This window comes from Sinocyclocheilus rhinocerous, unplaced genomic scaffold, assembly GCF_001515625.1.
Source record: "Sinocyclocheilus rhinocerous isolate Xijiao unplaced genomic scaffold, SAMN03320098_v1.1 scaffold256, whole genome shotgun sequence".
Taxonomy (NCBI): domain Eukaryota; kingdom Metazoa; phylum Chordata; class Actinopteri; order Cypriniformes; family Cyprinidae; genus Sinocyclocheilus; species Sinocyclocheilus rhinocerous.
The window spans coordinates 635,483-649,879 of NW_015632036.1; the positions used below are offsets into that span (position 1 = coordinate 635,483).

The 14,397-nt window shown below is 36.9% G+C and overlaps 1 protein-coding gene across 2 annotated transcripts in view; it reads left to right on the forward strand.

Moving 5' to 3' along the window:
• LOC107742155 (5-hydroxytryptamine receptor 5A-like) overlaps positions 1-8,130 on the forward strand; it is a 17,461-nt gene extending 9,331 nt beyond the window's left edge. For both annotated transcript variants that reach the window (XM_016555050.1, XM_016555051.1), the window contains exon 5: positions 7,734-8,130. In XM_016555050.1, the coding sequence (XP_016410536.1) occupies positions 7,734-8,066 (333 nt within the window). In that variant the 3' untranslated portion in view covers positions 8,067-8,130. The remainder of the gene's footprint in view (positions 1-7,733) is intronic.
• Positions 8,131-14,397: the final 6,267 nt, after the last annotated feature.

Here is a 14,397-nt window from a genome sequence, read left to right on the forward strand (position 1 = left end):
ATGTATATGTGTATATATATATATATATAATTTAATTTTTTTTTACAACTTGGTTGAGTAAATGATTCAGTGAGTCACTAATTTAAGACTGCATGCATACACTCTATGTAGGTAGTTTGTGACAATTGTTTATTTATTTATTTAATCAATTTTTGTATTTGAGACTGTTAAATAGGACCATGTAAGTTTAAGAGCCTTGATTTCATTTATTTGTTCATACAGACAGTATTCGAGTTGCTCCTGTAAGCTGTCATATGGACAGGACAATTCACACGGGATTGTCAAACCCAAAAACCCACTGTGTGAACAAGCCATATAGCTATGTTTCCATCCAAACCTATGCGCAAAACTGGAATATCGCATAAAACATTTGCGAATAAAGCACTGTTTCCATCCAACGAGTCAAAGAGAACACAATCGTCACTTCCTGATAAACTGGCACTAAATATCTCTAAGAAAACTAGGAGAAGCCACTGAATATAATAATTTTCATATGTAATAAATTACTTGCGCTTCAGAGAGAGCAGACGTAACACAATATATGCGGTCATTGCTTTTAGAGGTGGGAACGCAGTCATGTAAGACAGTAATTATACAGAAATACTTTGACAGACTTTCCTCAGGCATTTCAGAACGACCAAAACAACATATAGATGCTGTGAACGAGATCGGTCCGCTGGTTAGTCAATTTATCCCATCTCATAGCGCAAAGTCACTTGACTTTTTCAATGCGCATGGTGGAATTTATTCAGTAAATGTGTTTCCATTGTGGTTTATGCACATCTTTTCTTATCGGATAAAAAGTGTATCCTACTCAGTTGTGCGCGTAAGGTTTTTATGCAAATTTTTAGAATTTATGCGCATCTTGGCATTTCAGTCCAGCGTTTTTTTAAAGCGATAATCCAAAATGATGGAAACATAGCTAGTGAGAGTTAGTGAGGTGCCATAGGAAACAAAAATGAAGACTAAAAGACCGAGATAATAGAAATGTTTGGGTGCCAGTGCAGAGATGAAGGTCAAACGTAGCAGAGCTATTTTCTCAGAAGGTAGGCTCAACCCACAGGAGCTGACACCTGCCCCACATTGACACGAAGTTCTGTCCCAACACGCACATGCACAGAGTAAGAGAAAAGGTTATAATTAGAAGAAGCTTCTCACTGCTTCCTCACACAGAACAATCATTTGTAAATATGCATTTCTGTATTGGCTTTTTAGATTTCCAGATAATGCTTAATCTTAATATATTGGCTCTGCTCTACAATCAATTTTCAACATATAATTAAATTTCAGTGATTAATTTCACATCAAATAACATCACATGACTATGTAATTTCTTCATTAAAATAGCATCCTATCATTAATTTGGCATTATCATTAAATTCTCCATATATACATTTTAGGTCAATCAGTAAAAAAAATCTATAAAATCAAGGATGGATGCTCAGTATCCACCCTTTTTCCTCATGGGGACAATCTTAAACAACAGCATTAATGTAGACACAATTAAAGCCTAATTCCATTTATTTGATTCTTCCTCTGTCTCTCATTTAAATTCTATCCTCTTCCTTTCTTCTCTGCATGCCTCACCGTTTTTATGTCTTTTCTTTTGTCTGCATTGCTAAATGTATCTACCCTAGCTTAGTGATGAATAAAAAAGTCACAGAGATGGCATTTGATAGTAAAGACAAACTCCTTAACAATCCAACCTATATTCTATTTTTAAACATATATATATATAGACATATGTGTAATATATTGTAATATTCTTTTTTTAATTTATTTTATCATTTGAAATAGAAATATATCGATACATACATTACCATTCAAATGTTTGGGATTTTTTTTATGTTTGAATCTCTTATGCTCACCAAGGCTCACCTTGCTAAATAAAAGTATTAATTTCTCATTTAAAAAAGTACAACAGAACACCTACAAAAGCAGCATTGAACATTCTCTACATACATTCAATGCAGATAATTTAATGAGAGAATGGCATCCTTGGGATGAGATACCAACTGTCACTCCTTCTCAGAAGAAAAAATATTTTTGATTTTTAATACAGTTTGCATACACATCTTTTGGATTTATCCAATTATTCTGTAATTATTTTTTTCCTCAACCTCTCCACCATCTCTTTTATGTCTTGTTCTTTTGTATGCACACAAGCATACTTACACTCCCTCTTTTCATCTGTGTTTCACACAAAATACTTAAGTCCATTATTCTCACTAACGTACACTGATCCAAAAATCAATTAATTGCCTGGTTGCCGCCTTTATCTGTCGAAATGCACAAACAAACACACAAATGCGCAGTAATTGTGCTTTGTTCTGCCACAGTACTCTGTGCACTCAACTACAACCTTTCAAACAAAAAGCTACTAAAGCAAATTTAAATACTAATTTTAAAAAACATGATGCAATACACAAACAGCGTTCATATACTGTAGTCAAGTCAACTTTATTTATATAGTGCTTTATACAATACAGATTGTGTCAAAGCAGCTTTACAGTGTTAAACAGGAAAAATGTGTGATGATAGTGCAAGAGCACAATAGAAAACAGTTAAAGTCAGTTCATTGTTGATTCAGTGATTTCATCGTCCAGCTCAGTTCAGTTCTCTTCCAATAGTGTCTGTGCAGTCAAGTCAACAGTGTTGCCAGAAATTGTGTCCCCAAGCAAGCCAAAGGCGACAGTGGCAAGGAACCAAAACTCCATTGGTGACAGAAATGGAGAAAAAAACCTTGGGAGAAACCAGGCTCAGTCAGGGGGCCAGGGGGCTCCGCTGGCCAGATGAAACCAGCATGGTGTGGTTTAATTCCAGACTGCAACGTGTCAGATTGAGCAGAGGACACGTCTGGTTCTTATAGTCTTGTGCCGATGGCCGATGAGGTCTTCACAGGGGATCTGTCTTTAGGGTTCGTCTAGTTGACATGGTCTCCGCTGACAGGGCTGTAGAGGTCGTCTCTTGGTCTGATCTGGACACAGACTGGATCTGGGTGGCTACGGTGACCTCGGAATAAGAATAAAACAGACTAATATTAGCGTAGATGCCATTCTTCTTACGATGTAACAAGTACATCGGGTGTTATGGGAAGTGTTCCCGGTTCCGGTTGACCTAATTAATGGAGCCTAACAATCCTTTAATGGATTTGAATTGTAGAAAAAGGATTGTGTGTTTGTTTATACCCGGTTAAAGAGATGGGTCTTTAATCTAGATTTAAACTGACAGAGTGTGTCTGCCTCCCGAACAATGATAGGTAGATTGTTCCAGAGTTTGCGCACTAATTAGTAAAAGGAGCTGCCGCCCGCAGTTGATTTTGATATTCTAGGTATTATCAAATGGCCAGAGTTTTGAGATCACAGCAGACGTGAAGGACTATAATGCGATGAGAGCTTGCTCAAGTACTGAGGAGCTAGACCATTCAGGGCTTCATAAATAATTAGCAAGATTTTAAAATGTAAACAATGTTTAATAGGGAGCCAGTTTAGTGTTGACAGAACCGGACTAATATGGTCATACTTCCTGGTTCTAGTAAGAACTCTAACTGCTGTGTTTTGGAGCAGCTGGAGTTTGTTTATTAAGCGCGCAGAGCAACCACCCAATAAAGCATTCCAATAATCTAACCTTGAGGTTATGAACACATGAATTAACTTCTGCATTTGACATTTAGAGCATAGGTCGTAATTTAGATATATTTTGTAAGATGGAAAAATGTGGTTTTACAAATGCTATAAACATGACTTTCAAAGGAAAGGTTGCTATCAAACAGCACACCTAGGTTCCTACCTGATGACGAGGAACCATGCCAATGCAATTCCACATTTTCAAAAGAATGTTGTGGTCGATAGTGTCGAACGCAGCGCTAAGATCCAGTAGCACTAATAGAGAGATACAAAAAAGCGATCGTATGATAAGAGCAGGTCATTTGTAACTCTGATGAGAGCAGTCTCTGTACTATGATACGGTCTAAATCCTGACTGGAAATCCTCACAGATACCATTTTTCTCTAACAAAGGGCATAGCTGTGAGGAGACTACTTTTTCTAGTATCTTTGACAGAAAAGGGAGATATGAGATCAGTCTGTAATTAACTAATTCTCCAGGATCAAGTTGTGTTTTTTTAATGAGAGCTTAAATGAAGCTTACTAACAGCCAGTTTAAAGGTTTTTGTTACATATCCTAATGACAATGATAAATTAATAAAATTCATAAGAGGATCTATGACTTCTGAAAGCACCTCTTTTAGTAGCTTAGATGGTATAGGATCTAACATACATGTTGTTGGTTTAGATGATTTAACAAGTTTATACAATTCTTCATTTTCTATATGAATTGCTTGTTATAACACGATGTCAGACTGTTTTCCTTAATCATCTTTAAGCGTAAAGGAGCGACAGTGTCTAAAGTGCTAGAAAAGAAAGAGTCAATAGTTTCTGTTACATCATCAAGTTTTTCTGAGCTATTGGATATGCTGAGTAATCGGGAAGATTATTTACAAAGCAGTCTTTTGTTGTAGAGGTGATAGTTCTACCATATTTGTAACAAGGAGTTGAGTTTGCAGCTTTAGCTATATGGAGTATACACGAGACTAGATAATAATCGGAGATATCATCGCTCTGCTGCAGAATTTCAATGCCATTGACATCAATATCATGTGATAATATTAAATCTAAAGTATGATTATGACAATGTAGGTCCTGGCAAATGTGGTCTAACTCCACTAGAGTTTAGAATGTCTATAAATGCTCATCCCAATGCATCTTTTTCATTATCTACATAGATATTAAAATCACCAACAATTAAGACTTTATCTGCAGCCAGCACTAACTCAGATAGAAAATCAGCAAATTCTTTGATAAAGTCTGTATGGTGCCCTGGTGGCCTGTATACAGTAGCCAGTACAAACGTCACAAGGAATTTATCATTAACACTTATTACACTAGATAATGTTATATAAAGCACATTACTTCAAACAAATTATACTTGAAACCAGACCTCTGAGAAATACTGAACATATTGCTATAAATTGTAGCAACACCTCCCCCTTTACATTTTGCACGCGCCTCATGTTTATAACAGTAATCTTGTGAGGTAGACTCATTTAAAGTAATGTAATCATCTGGTTTCTGTCAAACAGAGCACATCTATGATCTGTGATCATATCATTTACAAAAAGCGCTTTTGTAGAAAGGGATATAATATTCATTAAACCAAGCTTTATCATTTATTTATCTGTATTATATCTGTTTTTTAATTGTTGAACATCAATTAAATTGTTACCCTTAAACTTGTTTGGACATTTTTTGTATTTGCTAGTTCGGGGAACAGACACAGTCTCTATAGTATTATATCTAGTTGAAGGAATCTCTGTGTGCTGAGAATTAACTGAATTATGTGACGTGAGGTGGCTAGCAGACAGTCGGTTTAGCCAGTCTGTCTGCTTCCTGACCTGGGTCCCAGTTAGTCAAGTACAATCTCGAAGACTATGTGCCATATTTCTAGAGAGAAGAGTGGCACCACCCCTGGAGGAATGAAGACCATCTCCTTTCAACAGGTCAGGTGTGCCCCAAAAACTTGTCCAATTGCCTATGTACAATATAACAATATAGTATACTATATTGTTACATTGTAGTGTATGATTTTATGACAAAGCAAATTTATCCAGGTTAAAAATATATTTTATACAACAGTTAGTTCTGGTCCCCTAATTTGATTGGATAAGCTGTGTTTAAGAGGCTTATAACAGCACTTGGATGTTTGACTGTTTATATCACTCTACTTCTCTGTTTGGCCCGTTCTAGACTAGAGTATGTGAATGTTATGGAAACGGAGTAAAGTGGTGTGTTTAACACGCTGTCATTCTGTGCATTGCTTGGCAACACATAAAGCTTGATGCTTCTTTTGAAACTTATTTATTTATTTGGTACATAAAAATGTGTGATATTGCTTAATAATACATGTTGGTGATTTGCCAACATAGAGAATCATCTACAATATTACTAAAGACAATTTTTCAACAGGGTGGCTGTGGGTAAATAGAGCCAAATACTTTGGGCAAATTGTGTGTGATTTAAACAATTCATACTTCTTAGTTGGTCAAAGAGAACTTTGTGAGCAAATACAGGATATATAATTCTGTCTTTATTTAGAAACTTCACAGCTCTGCTTTCAAGGGAAATTATGTGAGATTTGTCGCATAACAACGTGTTGCAGAAGCTACGTCAGTTTCACAAAGCTGGGGAAATCTGCTTCCTATTTTCCAACATAATGCTTGTATGTGGAATACTCTCAGATTGTTTTTCTCCTTACTGTACAGTCCTTACTGTAATTGGGTTTCTGCTCCAGAGGCTTCATGAGCAGCTGTAAACCGCATTAAATCTATGGTAACTATGGCATTACACGGAAAAAAAGCGATCTCCTCGACATCATTTACCCAACTGTTTTTTTTTTAGGGCGGGCCAAAGCAGGTAGTAGGTGGGTATTATGCAAATGTGTATCTTGTTCTGCGTTCATGCCATGTTGTAATTACTGTAATTTCTAGATGACAACATGTGACATCCTTCTTTGAGCTGTTCACATCCTCGGACTCGGAATTATGTGTTTCTATGGCAACACTATCAATGCCTAAATTAATCTGCAGTGGTCACATGGTCACAAGTCGGATCTCTCAGAAATTCCCAGTTTACAAGTTGTAATTTTGAGTTCTACAAGGATGTGAATGCTTTTACAAGTTGGAATCTCACAATTACGGTTATTATGACATGGCGAGAACGCACCTATAGTGACGTAGCTAAGTCATACAAATAATGGCAGGACTACAAACGAAGTGTTTTCTGTCAGAAAAGATTAACTCCCTTTGGCATGGACTTTGAGTAGATTGTTTATATGCAAACAGCTATATTACATGCTAAAGCAAAGGTAAAATTGAAAAAAGCATAGCGGGTGTCCTTTAAAGATCAATGTAGGAAAAGTGTGATGTCTAGACAGATATGTAACAAAGGAATTTTGTACTGCCTAAAGCCCGGTTCACACCAAGAATGATAACTATAAAGATAACGATATTAGCGTCGACACCAGCGAACAATATCGTCTGTTTATTCTAAGTGCACATGCATCTGCCGCTTTAAATCCTTGAGCTCGTTATAGCAGGATGGATTCTGATTGGCTGTCAATGTTTGTATCGTTCATCAGCTGGATGAAAATGATTCCAAGGATATAGTTTCTCTGTGTCTTTATCGCTATAGCTGTGGTGTGTGGACTCTGCTATTCCTTAATATTGAGAATGATTTTTAGACCTATATCTTTAACGTTATCTTTATAGTTATCGTGCTTGGTGTGAACAGGCCTTTACCGTTACAGTGCTTCAGAGTTTCTTTATTATTACATTTTGAATTATTTGATATGAATTAAACACTATTCTTTTTACTATGAAACTGTGCATAGTCCAAACCTGTCTGACACAGAACTGATCACAGAGACTCAATTTTAACAAAATGTGTAGTTGCTGCTTTCTGTCCACCAAGCATCATAAACATAAAGTGGATAGGGTTGATATAGGTTGTTGGAAAGTCAAAAAAGTTGCCTGCTATCAGGCAATGATGAACCATTTAAGCTTTAAAGATGAAAAATAAAGTCTTTAATGAGCAAATTCTCCAGTTTAATTTCAAATAGTTGTGTACTTCATTAACACTACCAATACATTTCTTCATCATCCTATTTGTTTACTGCCAGGTTAAGGAGGCTGAACGACGGCCACAGATGGCCTTCACAGTTCGTCACGCTACTGTATCTTTCCAGACGGATGGCGAGACGTGGCGAGAGCAGAAAGAGAGGAGAGCGGCTCTGATGGTGGGCATCCTGATTGGTGTGTTTGTGCTCTGTTGGATTCCCTTTTTCCTTGCTGAGCTCATCATTCCACTCTGTTCATGCGACATCCCCCCTGTCTGGAAAAGTGTCTTCCTCTGGCTGGGTTACTCAAACTCCTTCTTTAACCCACTCATCTACACAGCCTTTAACAAGAACTACAACAACGCATTTAGAAACCTTTTTTCCAGACAGCGATGAGGAACAGAAAGAAGAAAGACCAGAATGAAAACCTTTGGGTTTTATGAGTAGAAAGTGAGAAGAACATCAATGAAACACTGTCCATGTATCAAGACTGTCCGTCAATCTGTCAGTTCATCCATTATCCATAGACTTAGCTTTAGGGCAGCACAAAATTTTACTTTGCATATGTGTCTATGAGAATAAAGTAATGTCTGTGGTGAGAGTAGTACTCAAGCTTCCCAAAGGTTGAATAAGGAGAGCCAAATACTGAGAGATGAAAAAGGAAATGGAAAGGCAAAGAGTGGGAACATGAATATGTTCTCTCTTGGTATGTTTACTTTGAACATGATGGGGCTTTTCACAAATACCCAATCTTACCCAATCTTGCTTTATTGTTTTCCATTTTTCACACTTGTGAATGAATCACACTGTTTAGGTTTCACACTGTATGTTCATAAATTTTGCGGTGACAATATTATTGGTTGGACAAACAGCACATGACCTGTGTTATAACGCCTTGTCTCGCTCTTGCTCTTCATCAGTTTATATATTTCTGTACCATTCAGATAGTCCTGAATAGGAGACTTTAACTGTAAGAATAAAACAATCTATTATTCACTTCAATTAACTAATTTTCTGTCAATTTTTGACATTTTTATTTTTTCCATGACACTCAGACAAAATGCACCACTCAGGTTCAAATAAGTTAAACATTATAAAAACGCCTTTTGAGACTTTGTGAACATGTAACTTTTAAAAGCACAGAAAGGTTCTATGTGAATCAGCCCTAATACTGCATTGTTTCATTGCAGTGGTGGTTGCCAATGTTTCACTGTATGCCAAAACGTTTACAAGACGTTGTTTTTCTCAGTCACTACGGTACAGAATGAATCATCCTTAAAATCTCTGTGAACTGGAAGTTGCTACTGACTTTAGTATTGTGACGTATTTCCAAATGAAATGGAATATTGAATAGAGGGCGGGGTTTTATTTCAGTGCACCTCACTGCAATATCTTGCTCGCAGCAAACTAACTGTTAGAGGGATGTGGTTAAAGATATTCTGCCCAATCAGAGAAGGAATGCCATTCAAGAGTGGAAGCAGATTTTCACTGTGGATTAACTTGCACGAACTAATTGCTCACCTCAAAACTAGCAATGTGTGCTAACAAAGTGAATAGTGACAGTTTTGATTTCATGTGAACTTCAACATTTGCAAACCCATTTGTACAAACCTGCAGAAGTCGGTATCTTGCTCAAAAAACTTAGTTCATCTCTCAAAAGTAAATATTCAGCTCAATGAACAAATCAGTGCCATCAGAATGACAAGTTCTTGTTCACAAACGAGCATTTTTGTTGCATTGTTGTTCATAAGAGTGTACTCAGTCAGTATTTTCTAAAGTAAAATATGACTAAAATGCACAAGGCTACACTTTTCTTGTATGGTATATATCAGTTATATTACTGTATGTGCGATACTGATCGCAAGAGACTGGACAGGGAAAAGACATTAGGATTTTACAGCACAAAGAAAAAAATATACAAAATTAGAAAAGTAAACATATGAAAAAACCCTTAAAGGGGTCATATGATGTTGCTAAAAAGAACATTATTCTGTGTATTTGGTGTAATGAAATGTGTTCATGCGGTTTAAGGTTCAAAAAACACATTATTTTCCACATACTGTACATTATTGTTTCTCTATGCTCCGCCTTTCAGAAACGCGTCGATTTTTACAAAGCTGAGACTTTATTGCAACTTTACAGATCTTCTTTATGCACCAAGAGCTTGTAACACTCCAAAGAGAAAGGAAAAATTTAAATCGCATCATATGACCCCTAAATCTGTAAATGCAGCACTGTATGGGGGATTAAAGCACATTTTTTGTACACCCCCTGACGTCTCGGTCTGTTGGACCACAGATTCTCCTACACATCTCAAGGGACTTTTCCCTTGCAATGCAGCATAAAAATAACCCTTTGGAATGTCTTATCAGCCACATTCCCCTTCATAGATTCACCTGCAGAGCAGTTCATCAATTCAGGACACATTTACAAAAAAGTCTAATAGAAATGAATTAAAAAAATATATATGCTTGACAGATTATGACAACTGGTTCAACCATTTTACATTTAATGACTTGTGCAATGAACTAATGCCTAGACTTTTTGGGGTGGTAAGACTATTCAATAGAGAACCAACATACAGTAATACATTTTGAACAACACATAAGCAAATGATTACGTAAACAGCAGACAGTATATATCAATTGCAAGAATGTACCAAAGTGGTGGCAATTCATTCAAACAAATGAGAAATTGCTTTTATGATGTACACAAGTGACTATAGTGTGAAGGTTGAACAAGCAGTTTTAAGAATTTCCATTGTCATCTGAGAAATGTAGAAAAGTGACTGAGCAAAGTAAAATGACAATAACCCAGTGTTAAATGCAGTGTTAAACGCCCAACTGAAAAAAATATTAAAGAATGCACCACATTCAAATGTGCATAATCACGGTCCATCATATTTAACCTACTGTGAAGATTGGTAAAACAATGCTCCTGTTTTCTTTCCTCTGATTAAAATTCTTACCCGACCAAGGTTTTCATTGAATTCCAACTTAACACAAGCTGGAATGTCGTTTCAGCATATCTGCTGTGATGTAAGCTGTGCACTTTAACGAAATATAAGTTTTTGTACTATAAGTATTTCTTTTATAAGCAAGATGTAGTTTATATTGTAATATTAGGTTGTTGTGTATGTATTCATTTAAAACCACAATGTCAAGGCTAGATGCCTTCAAAAGGAATTCATAACTGTAAGGAAAAACAACAACAACTGGTAATTGTCTGCCAGGACATTTTCTCTTTTAACGCTAAAATACAACACAATGCAATGCATTATTCAAAATATGAGTATATGGGTACACCTGTGAAAAATCAATATGGAAAATTCCTTATTAACACAGTAAACTGTGTCTTATTTATTTTACAGACTTTTCTTAGAATGTATATGGAAATGCCTTGTGTAATGTGGTTTGCAGGCACATCGCATAATGTTATTGTCTGTACACACTGGTGCAATGAAAAATATGTTGTAAAGGCATGCTATTCACAGTGGAATGCATCAGAGGAAAAGGTGCGTTCATGGTAAATTTGTTCAATCATCTGAGCAATGCTCTTTAGAGACATTCACAGAGAAAGAGAAACATGTTTACTCTTCATTGTTTTGCAGTTTAAAGGCGAGTAAAAGATAAAGGCTATGAAAATTATTTTTAAAATGCTTTTTAGAGAAGATAGCTAGATGTTATTAGATACATATCCTCAGATTTAGAAAAACGTATTAGAAACACACAGTTGATTAAAAGATAAAATCTCTAAATAATTTGTACATTTCATATTACAAGATTGTGAGGATGAAATATGTGAGTTATTAACTAATTTGTCACGATCTCACTGCCACCAGCCACCTCGGCCCTCACCTGCACTCAGTCATTTTCCACACCTGTCACTGCTCATCACCTCCATATAAGCCTGTCACACATACAGTCCCATTGTCTGGTTTGTGACTAGGACTAATCCTGTGATCTATTCACCTTGTGGATTCTTCCTCATGTCTGAAGTTCCAGTCTCCTTCTCCAATCTCCAGTTCTCATTGTGTTCGCGTATTAAGACCTGCAAGAGGAATATTCTGCTCCCTACAAATTCCTTCACCAGTCTCCAGTGCTCCCCTTGTGTTCCCCATCACCCTGTAAGATAACCCTGCCAGTTATTATCTTTCAGCTACCAAGATCCATAAGTGTGTATATGGTGCTACTCACCTCCTTCCACGGACATTACAGCTCACTCTCTCTCTGTTGTTGTTGCGTATACTCTCCTTTTCACAATAAATTCTCCACTGTTGTTTCACCAAACTATCTGAGTTCTCTGACAATATTTCCCCTTGATAGTGTGTGTTCATATTATACTATGCTAGGGTGACCAATATGTCCTCTTTTTCCTGGACATGTCCTGGCTGGGATTTCTAAATTGCCTAAAATGTCCAGGTTTTGGCTTTGTTCTGGACGTATGATCACCTTATACTGTGCTGAATTGAATTGAATTGAACGCCTTTATTGTCATTGTATTTTTCTGCATACAACGAAATTAGGAGCACTGCTCCTGACTGGTGTTAGAAAAACAAACATATAACCACAGACAATAAATAAGACTATAAGACTGTACAGTACAATTTTACAAGTAAATACAACAAGTGACTGAGTCATGATATTCACATTGAGCAATCTGAGTAAAGTGACCATTTATAGTATTGCACGTTGGCCTTCACATTGATATGCACAGTAAGTTTATACAAAAGTACAATTTAATTGGAATGAGTAACTGTGGTGATTTAGTGACTAGAGATAGTATTGCACATTGACATATAGTGTATATTATTGCACATATATTATTGCACCTTTACTGCAGATATAGTGTTCACATTTAGTAACCAGATATGGTATTTCACCCTGACATACTATTTAGTGCATTGTTTGAAGTTCTGCAATAAAGTGTTCAGACAGTGGTATTGCAGATTGACATACTGCGTATTGTACAATATTGTATATTGCATGTTGTATAGCAGCAGTATAGACAGAAGAGATTTGAATGAAATAAGTGACTGTAGTTAAAAGAATAACGTGGTTGGAATAGTATTTTAACATTAGTGCATTTATGAGTTTAAAGTCCTGATAGCAACTGGGAAGAAACTGTTCTGTAAGCGAGTGGTTTTTGCTCTTAAGGATCTGTACCGCCTGCCTGAGGGCAGAAGATTAAACAGGTGGTGTCCTGGATGGGATGTGTCCTTGATGATGTTTTTGGCCCTTGAGAGATAATGGGAGTGAGCGATGCTTTCCAGGGAGGGTAGTGAGAGCAGCCAGTGATTTTTTGGGCAGTGTTGATTATTCTTTGGAGGGCTTTCTTGTCTGCTGCAGTGCAACTGGAGTACCACACTGAAATGCAGTACACTAACTCACTCTCTATGGTAGAGCGGTAAGAGGACAAAAGCAGCTTATACTCTAGGTTGTTCTTCCTGAGCACTCAGGAAGTGCAGCCATTGCTGTGCCATTTTAATCGTTGCAGAGGTGTTAGCAGACCAAGACATGTCGTTGGATATGTGTACTCCCAGGAATTTGAAGGTGCGGACCCTTTCAACACAGTCCCCATTGATGTAGAGTGGGGCTGGTTCAGTATGGCGCCTCCTGAAGTCCAGAATGAGCTTAGAGGTGTTCAGGGACAAGTTGTTTTCAGAGCACCACTCCTCTAGTTTCTGGATTCATCATCTCCTGAGATGAGTCCAATCACTGTGGTATCATCTGCAAATTTGATGATGGTGTTGGTGGGATGAGTGGGAGTACAGTCATATGTGTACAAGGAGTAGAGTAGAGGGCTCAATACACAGCCTTGTGGAGAGCCGGTGCTGAGCGTGATGGTGGAGGAGAGGTGGGGGTCGAGCTTAACAGTTTGTGGGCGGTTTGTGAGGAAGTCCTTTATCCATGTGCAGATGGAGGGGAAGAGGCCCAGTTCAGATAATTTGCTGATTAGAATGTCTGGGGATAACTGTATTGAACGACTGGTGCTGTGTGGAATTGCGACACCCTGGCAGATTATTACTTGGAATTTGCGTTATGCTGTAAAAATAGTTATTATCATAGTATACCATAGTGTACCAACTACCAAGGGGGACAAAATTAGTATAATTCTGCTGTAGTGGAGACTCCACTTTCAGGACTGGAGACCACATTATTAGGACCCTAGCTTTCTTTAGTGACAGCACCACCTAGCCAATTTTACTCCTATAGAGTGGACCTGATTCAAGCCTGAAACAAACAGGTGCAAAGACTAGACCCAATGGAATTGATTTTCAGTTTGTATTATCTTTCTATTTTATTTTTAATATAGGAGTGGGTGCAGCCATTTAAAATTTAAATGTGCAAGGTTTCTGGTGTCATTTACTTCTGCTTTTAGTTTTAACTATGCAAACTCTGTTCATTATGCTGCTTGATGTTGTAAACTGGTATTTGTTACATTTTAATTTATCATAATCATGAATACACTAGTTTGTAGTGCAAATAGTTTTACTGATCACTGCACTTTTTTTAACTGCACGTTTACTTCTAGTTATTTACCTATAACGGCTAAGGAAATGGTCTCAAAATAAGATCTTTCCTTCCAAGAAAACTGAATTTAAAACTCAAATACAGAAGTTCATATAATGAAACAATTTAGGTTAAAAATTTCAGGATGTATGTTATGGGATGGTTAGGAGAATATATCCATAATATTAGAATATATATATATATATATATATATA